This window comes from Sphaeramia orbicularis, unplaced genomic scaffold (genome assembly GCF_902148855.1).
Source record: "Sphaeramia orbicularis unplaced genomic scaffold, fSphaOr1.1, whole genome shotgun sequence".
NCBI classification, from domain to species: Eukaryota; Metazoa; Chordata; class Actinopteri; order Kurtiformes; family Apogonidae; genus Sphaeramia; species Sphaeramia orbicularis.
In genome coordinates this window covers 138,044-147,168 of record NW_021941569.1, presented here as the reverse complement: position 1 = coordinate 147,168, position 9,125 = coordinate 138,044, and the positions used below count along the sequence as shown (strand labels likewise).

The following is a 9,125-nucleotide window of genomic DNA, read 5'->3' as shown; positions in this document are numbered from 1 at the left end:
ACTTTTATACAGAGAATAATGAACATGTGGAAGGGACAGGACGTTCAAATGGTCACGCTTCCTTTTATTTGTGGTTGGTTGTTGATGTAAGGCTCAAACCACTTCAGTGACTTCAGCCAGATTTCATCAGACATTTGTTTTTGTAAAAACACCATTAGACGTCACATACGAGGGGATTTGTCATGTGTAAAAAAAGAAAAAAAAAATCAGCTGATGTTCATTTGTCTCTGAATAACCACAGTGAAAGATTTCAGGGTCACATTCAGTCACAAACCACAGAAAAGCATCAGTGGACGATTACTGAACTGTCCGTTAGCCGCTGACTATTCTATTAACGCTGGGAATCGATCGATCCATTTTTTTAATCCCAAGCCTTTGTCATAGTTTTGTATTTTCCTGTTTTACAGGAAACACTTTAGTCTCAAACACATGGATCAAATATTGGTGGCTGTGTTTAAATTAAATCACTTCCTGCTCATATTTCTTTGTTCCAATCGTCCATCTCTGTTGTTGTGGTTCTATGTGGGCGGGGTTTAGTCTGAACATTGACCACACCCTCCTCGTGGGTGGGACAGCCTCTCCGTCTCCTCTCCCTCAGTCCTGGTCCGGTTACTGACATCCACAGACCGCCACACGGTTCAGCCCGGCCCGACGGACGACAGGAGACTGAGACGTAACCGTGGGTCACGGACAGTCACCTTCAGCCAAACCAACCAGTCAATCACAGGTTTGTCCAATTAAACACCTTTATTGATTTCAGCTTTGAATTCTGTAATCTGATTGGATATTGTCATTTGATGCTGAGGCATCAGTCCTTAGCCCCGCCCCTCAGTCCTTAGCTCCGCCCCAGGGACATTCTGCATTCTCCTTCCAGCTGCTTTCCTGCGTGTCGTACACTTCCTGTTAATTACAAATCACATGATCAGGTGCTGATGATGTCATTGCTCAGTTTCAGTTCATGTAAACTGCACTGAACCAGGTTGGTAGAAGATGCACCATGGAAAAAAGGTCGGCTTCTCCCCAACAGATATGTGATTACCATTAAAGTTCAAGAAATGTCCTTTAAACTCATTCCTAAATTCAATCCAGATAAATCTGATATCAAAAACAGATTTAAGAAACATACTGACCTAAACTGTAGCTTCTGTCATGAATGTCCTGAAGCTGTTGTTCATTTATTTTGCCACTGCCCTACGGTTCAAAGGGTTTGGCTAAAACTCTGTGATTTTATTCATAAGAACATTCAAAGACATTTTCTGTTGTTTTGGATGAATGGATTGTTTGGTCTGTTTGAAAGGAGCTTACTCAAAAGTGAATCTCGAAACCTGATAAATCTTTTAATTTTTATGTCAAAATTTCACATTCATTGTTGTAAATACTCAGTTAAAAAGCTATGCTTTACTGCATTCTAGGATAATTTCCAACAATACATTCTGTCAATTAAATACTCTAACAAGTGAAAGGCACTCAAACCTGTTCAGATCTGTCCTTCCCTTCATATATTCACCTGAACTCTGACAGCCCTAGTATCAGTTAGCATACTTCTGTCTCTTTTTTCTCTTTCCTATCCTCTTTTTCTCCTGTCCTTTCTTTCTATACATAATTATAATTAAGCACTTATATAATGTCTTCTATTGCAAATGTTTTTCTTTTGTATATTTGATATGAAAAAAAGAAGCTATTTTTGTACTGTAAACTGTGCTGTTCTATACGGAGCCTGGGAAGGGACAAGAAGAAAAAAAGTGATTACGTTATAACGCAATAGTTTTTGTGTTATAATGCAAAAGTAGTGCGTTATAAGGCACTAGTTTTCACACTGGGATCTTCATTCTGGATCTGACCGTGTCAGCTCTGACACACCTGGACCTGCAGTCCTGTGTCCTCTGCATGTGCACTTCAGATGACCGGAACTCTTTCATTATTTGTCCGATCGGAAAAATTCCAACAGTTTCTGAAACCTCAGACTCTGTGTTTATGGACATTATCTGCTCAATGTGAAAATTTCCCAGGCACTCGTCCTAGAAGCCGCAAAATAAACCATTCTGTGACTGGGGACGCACACAGAAGACGGATTCACGGAGCGGAGAACCGGAGCGCATAACGGAGTGGAGAACGGATTAGATCTAGTGTTGGAAAATGTAGAACAGACGGACATCCACAGTTCCAGACCAGCCTGGAGGTTTAGGATGGATCTGAGACCGAAGGACAGACTGATGGAGAAACATCTGAAGAAGAAAGGTAAAGTTCACCAGTTCCATTTAGTGGACTGTCTACATGACTGAAGCACTGTCTGCTTTTATCTGTGCAGTTTTTACTAGTTTTACTTTATTGTATTTGTAAATTGATGCTTCTACTGCATGGTGGTTTTATAGAATAAAGTACGAACCGTGTAGAGTATGTGTTAGTTTGGAGTATGTTGGACTTTCTGTGCATAAAAGTGCACATGACGCTCTACAAAGTAAGAGCGCAGACGCTGATGTTCAGTGACTTTTTTTCTTCAATAGTACAATTTGACCTTGTTTTGTTTGTCTGATACATTGTTCTGTGTGTGTTATTTTTCCATGTGTCCACCGGAAGTTACATTCAAGGATGAAGAGGGAGGAGCCACGGTGATGAACAAAGGCTGTGGAGATGAGAGCAGAGACTGAAGACTGTCCACACACAGATGAAGGACGGAGGAAGAGCCTGATGATGAGTTCAAAGACCACAGACAGTCAACACATCCACAGGAGGACGGACTTTTACCACAGACAGTGAACACATCCACAGGAGGACTGACTTTTACCACAGACAGTGAACACATCCACAGGAGGACAGACTTTTACCACAGACAGTGAACACATCCACAGGAGGACTGACTTTTCCCACAGACAGTGAACACATCCACAGGAGGACTGACTTTTCCCACAGACAGTGAACACATCCACAGGAGGACTGACTTTTCCCACAGACAGTGAACACATCCACAGGAGGACTGACCTTAGGTGTGCACAGACTCTTTTCCATGTTCAGACTGGGCCATAGGAGCTCTGTCTGGATCAGAGCTGTGAACTGACACAACTGTTTGTGCAGAACCACGAACATGAAGGAACTCTGCAGACACAGAACGGACAAATGCCCTGTGTGTGTGTGTGTGTGTGTGTGTGTGTGGGGTGGGGTGGGGTGGGGGGGGGCTGTAGAGTTTGACCTTTGACCCTGTTTTTGCACAATAAAAGGCAAATACTCAGTTTGTTGTAAATACTTTTTATACTTTTCAAAGTTCATACTGAACTTTCAAATCTTGTATCCATGTGTAATTTCAGTGTTTTTCTGCTAAAACTAAAAAAAAAAAAAAAACAATTCAGTTTTTGTGTTTTTCCTCATTTTAAACTGTTATTACAGTATTAAAACAAACAGTGAATTATAAATGACTGCTATATTGAACATTCGAAGTGTTCTGCAAAAATGAACAAAAGGACTCAAAGCATATTTTCGGACCTTTTTATGATCAAATAACAAAACCAGTCCAGGTGGAGCATGTGAGGCTCAGGTTATAAAGGATTTGAATCCACTGCTCACATCCTCCTTCTCATGTGCAGATCATTCACACTCTGCACATCCACCTGTTCCCATGAAGCTGCACACAGACGTGAAGCTGGGCAAATAGGAATTTCATTCAGAAACCGTTGGAATTTTTCTGATCGGACAAATAATGAAAGAGTTGCGGTCATACTACACAGGACAGGGGGCGTGTCAGACCTGACACGGTCGGACCCAAACTGGACCACAATGGATTATGTACGGACCTCAAGCAAGACCGAGCAGATATGATTGTGTTGTAACGCAATAATTTTTATTTTTTGCGTGTCCCTTCCCAGGCTCTGTAGTTCTAAATGAAATTTAAAAAAAATTTTAAAAAAAAAACCTGCACTGAGCCGAGGCTCATGGGTAATGTAGTACTGGTACCTTCTTCCAGATGGGGACGGCAGCCTTCAGCTGCGTCACATAGAACTGAATGGCTTCTTGGCCGTCTCGACGATGAGGAGACGAGATCGCTATGACGACGCTGGCCTCGCCCACCTCCACCCACCTGGGGTCAGAGGTCAGAGGTGAGTGTAAACACAGGGCCAGGTGAGCACAGAGGTCAGAGGTCACAGTCTCACCCCAGTCTGTGGTGGACACACACGTGGACGATGTCGGGCCATCGCGCTCGCACGTTGGCGCTCAGCTTGGCGAGCTCTGATTGGACCATCCCCTCATACGCCTCGTACTCCAGACCAACCACCTTCCGGCCGTCGACGTCGTCCTGGCGGGTGGTACCTGCACACGGAACCGCACACGGATCAGAACCGCCTCCTCCATTCCAGAAACCGTACATCAAAGCAGGTTGAACTGGTCATTATGGGAGGGGCCAGGAACCTGGAATGATAAAAACGCTCACCTATAAACAGGGACACGGCGCCGCAGGACGCACTGCCGACGGCGTCCACCACTTCCTGGACAGACAGCCTATCACGGCTCAGCTTGAACACGTCTCTCCGCCCCCCATCCATCCCACACCAGCGTCTATCCTCCGCTCAGCGGCGGCACCACGGCCACCTCGTCCCCGTCCTCCAGAGTCAGCAAATGGTCGCCGATGGCAACGTACTGCTGACGCACCGCCAGCACCACGCGACGCTGCAGCGCCGACAGCCTGAACACACCAAGAACACGCCAAGAACACGGAAACAGATGACAGCCACAACACGGATCAGGATGAATGGAGTTTATGAAGCAACATGAGAAAAAACACAGACGAGACAGAAGACGACAGGTAGGAGGAGTCAGGCGGTGACCTTTGACCTTTGGTCTGACTGTGGGTCATGTGGATCAAACACTGACGACACATTCATAAACGACTGAGATCGAACATACATGAGTGTGTTCCATCCACGGTCATGTACATGTCATGTTTCCACTGCATCACCTGGGGTGTCGCCGTAGCAACAGGGTCCACAGGTCCTGGCTGCTGATTGGTGTTGGCACAGCAACAGACTCCTCCCCCCGGACTCCTGTCAGATCAGCGCTCTGAGCGAAGTACAGCACACACACCTGAAGGCAACACACAAACACACACCTGAAGGCAACGCACAAACACACACCTGAAGGCAACGCACAAACACACACCTGAAGGCAACACACAAACACACACCTGAAGGCAACACACAAACACACACCTGAAGGCAACGCACAAACACACACCTGAAGGCAACACACAAACACACACCTGAAGGCAACACACACCTGAAGGCAACACAAAAACACACACCTGAAGGCAACACACAAACACACACCTGAAGGCAACACACAAAACACACACCTGAAGGCAACACACAAACACACACCTGAAGGCAACACACAAAACACACATCTGAAGGCAACACACAAACACACACCTGAAGGCAACGCACAAACACACACCTGAAGGCAACGCACAAACACACACCTGAAGGCAACGCACAAACACACACCTAAAGGCAACGCACAAACACACACCTGAAGGCAACACACAAACACACACCTGAAGGCAACACACAAACACACACCTGAAGGCAACGCACAAACACACACCTGAAGGCAACACACAAACACACACCTGAAGGCAACACACACCTGAAGGCAACACAAAAACACACACCTGAAGGCAACACACAAACACACACCTGAAGGCAACACACAAAACACACACCTGAAGGCAACACACAAACACACACCTGAAGGCAACACACACCTGAAGGCAACACGCAACACACAAACACACACCTGAAGGCAACACACACCTGAAGGCAACACACAAACACACACCTGAAGGCAACACACAAACACACACCTGAAGGCAACACACACCTGAAGGCAACACACAAAACACACACCTGAATGCAACGCACAAACACACACCTGAAGGCAACGCACAAACACACACCTGAAGGCAACACACAAACACACACCTGAAGGCAACACACACCTGAAGGCAACACACAAACACACACCTGAAGGCAACACACAAACACACACCTGAAGGCAACACACACCTGAAGGCAACACACAAACACACACCTGAAGGCAACACACAAACACACACCTGAAGGCAACACACAAACACACACCTGAAGGCAACACACACCTGAAGGCAACACACAAACACACACCTGAAGGCAACACACACCTGAAGGCAACACACAAAACACACACCTGAAGGCAACACACAAACACACACCTGAAGGCAACACACAAACACACACCTGAAGGCAACACACAAAACACACACCTGAAGGCAACACACAAACACACACCTGAAGGCAACACACAAACACACACCTGAAGGCAACACACAAAACACACACCTGAAGGCAACACACAAACACACACCTGAAGGCAACACACAAACACACACCTGAAGGCAACACACAAAACACACACCTGAAGGCAACACACAAACACACACCTGAAGACAACACACACCTGAAGGCAACGCACAAAACACACACCTGAAGGCAACACACACCTGAAGGCAACACACACCTGAAGGCAACGCACAAAACACACACCTGAAGGCAACACACAAAACACACACCTGAAGGCAACACACACCTGAAGGCAACGCACAAAACACACACCTGAAGGCAACACACAAACACACACCTGAAGACAACACACACCTGAAGGCAACACACAAACACACACCTGAAGGCAACACACACCTGAAGGCAACGCACAAAACACACACCTGAAGGCAACACACAAACACACACCTGAAGACAACACACACCTGAAGGCAACGCACAAAACACACACCTGAAGGCAACACACACCTGAAGGCAACACACACCTGAAGGCAACGCACAAAACACACACCTGAAGGCAACACACAAAACACACACCTGAAGGCAACACACACCTGAAGGCAACGCACAAAACACACACCTGAAGGCAACACACAAACACACACCTGAAGACAACACACACCTGAAGACAACGCACAAAACACACACCTGAAGACAACACACACCTGAAGGCAGCGCACAAAACACACACCTGAAGGCAACACACAAAACACACACCTGAAGACAACACACACCTGAAGGCAACGCACAAAACACACACCTGAAGGCAACGCACAAAACACACACCTGAAGGCAACGCACAAAACACACACCTGAAGGCAACACACAAAAACACACATCTGAAGGCAACACACAAACACACACTTGAAGGCAACACACAAACACACACTTGAAGGCAACACACAAAACACACACCTGAAGACAACACACACCTGAAGGCAACACAGAAACACACACATGAAGGCAACACACAAAACACACACCTGAAGGCAACGCACAAACACACACTTGAAGGCAACACACAAACACACACTTGAAGGCAACACACAAAACACACACCTGAAGACAACACACACCTGAAGGCAACGCACAAAACACACACCTGAAGGCAACACACAAACACACACCTGAAGACAACACACACCTGAAGGCAACACACAAACACACACCTGAAGGCAACACACACCTGAAGGCAACGCACAAAACACACACCTGAAGGCAACACACAAACACACACCTGAAGACAACACACACCTGAAGGCAACGCACAAAACACACACCTGAAGGCAACACACACCTGAAGGCAACACACACCTGAAGGCAACGCACAAAACACACACCTGAAGGCAACACACAAAACACACACCTGAAGGCAACACACACCTGAAGGCAACGCACAAAACACACACCTGAAGGCAACACACAAACACACACCTGAAGACAACACACACCTGAAGACAACGCACAAAACACACACCTGAAGACAACACACACCTGAAGGCAGCGCACAAAACACACACCTGAAGGCAACACACAAAACACACACCTGAAGACAACACACACCTGAAGGCAACGCACAAAACACACACCTGAAGGCAACGCACAAAACACACACCTGAAGGCAACGCACAAAACACACACCTGAAGGCAACACACAAAAACACACATCTGAAGGCAACACACAAACACACACTTGAAGGCAACACACAAACACACACTTGAAGGCAACACACAAAACACACACCTGAAGACAACACACACCTGAAGGCAACACAGAAACACACACATGAAGGCAACACACAAAACACACACCTGAAGGCAACGCACAAACACACACTTGAAGGCAACACACAAACACACACTTGAAGGCAACACACAAAACACACACCTGAAGACAACACACACCTGAAGGCAACACACAAACACACACATGAAGGCAACACACAAAACACACACCTGAAGACAACACACACCTGAAGGCAACACACAAACACACACTTGAAGGCAACACACAAACACACACTTGAAGGCAACACACAAAACACACACCTGAAGACAACACACACCTGAAGGCAACACACAAACACACACTTGAAGGCAACACACAAACACACACTTGAAGGCAACACACAAAACACACACCTGAAGACAACACACACCTGAAGGCAACGCACAAACACACACCTGAAGGCAACACACACACGCACGCACGCACGCGCACACACACACCTGCAGCGGACTCGGGGGGCGTGGTCTAAACCAGGCGTCTGAAACGTCATGTGGTCATGGTTTGAAAGTTACGTCACTGTCGTAAAAGCCGTTGTTTGTTATTTTTCCGGGTTGAACTGAGCTCGTGCTAAATCCCCGGATGCTGACCCGGACTCCGGGGTCAAAGTTCACCCTTCCACAGACACGGAACGGTCACGTGGACCACACGCGCATCTACCAAGAGTTTTGAGTCCATGTCACGTGGGCACAGAAAACTACACTTTACGAAACTAAACTCTTCAACAAACCAACAAACAAACAAACAAAGGCCCAGGCTTTGGCGCGCGCTGCTCCGGTTCTGTCTGACGTAAACACACCGATCTGGTTCCGGATGGTCCGGTTAGACCCGGTTCAGTCAGACTTAGACCCGGTCCACACTTACCTGGGCGGTCATCCGGACTCCTCTGATCCGGTCCTGATCCCGCGGTTCCCTGGACGGAACCGCAATACGTGTGACGTCACTTCCTCCACTTTGTGACCAGACGTACGGACGTA

General features: G+C 46.8%; 1 protein-coding gene across 1 annotated transcript; it reads right to left on the bottom strand.

Moving 5' to 3' along the window:
• Nucleotides 1–356: 356 nt before the first annotated feature.
• On the bottom strand, nucleotides 357–9,037 carry LOC115416139 (molybdopterin synthase catalytic subunit-like). The gene is made up of 5 exons (XM_030129863.1): nucleotides 9,013–9,037; nucleotides 4,421–4,672; nucleotides 4,143–4,299; nucleotides 3,946–4,069; nucleotides 357–900 (listed from the first exon to the last, which is right to left on the bottom strand). The coding sequence occupies exons 2-5, from the start codon at nucleotides 4,530–4,532 to the stop codon at nucleotides 829–831; spliced, it is 465 nt and encodes a 154-aa protein (XP_029985723.1). The 5' UTR covers nucleotides 4,533–4,672; nucleotides 9,013–9,037; the 3' UTR covers nucleotides 357–828.
• Nucleotides 9,038–9,125: the final 88 nt, after the last annotated feature.

Excerpts from the sequence above, each read along its gene's own strand:
- LOC115416139 (XM_030129863.1), bottom strand. The coding sequence starts at position 4,532 with ATGGATGGGGGGCGGAGAGACGTGTTCAAGCTGAGCCGTGATAGGCTG. Across the intron at positions 4,300-4,420 it reads CGCCGTGTCCCTGTTTATAG|GTACCACCCGCCAGGACGAC; the intron begins GTGAGCGTTTTT and ends TTCCGTGTGCAG. Across the intron at positions 901-3,945 it reads CCGTCCCCATCTGGAAGAAG|GAAGTGTACGACACGCAGGA; the intron begins GTACCAGTACTA and ends TGTAATTAACAG.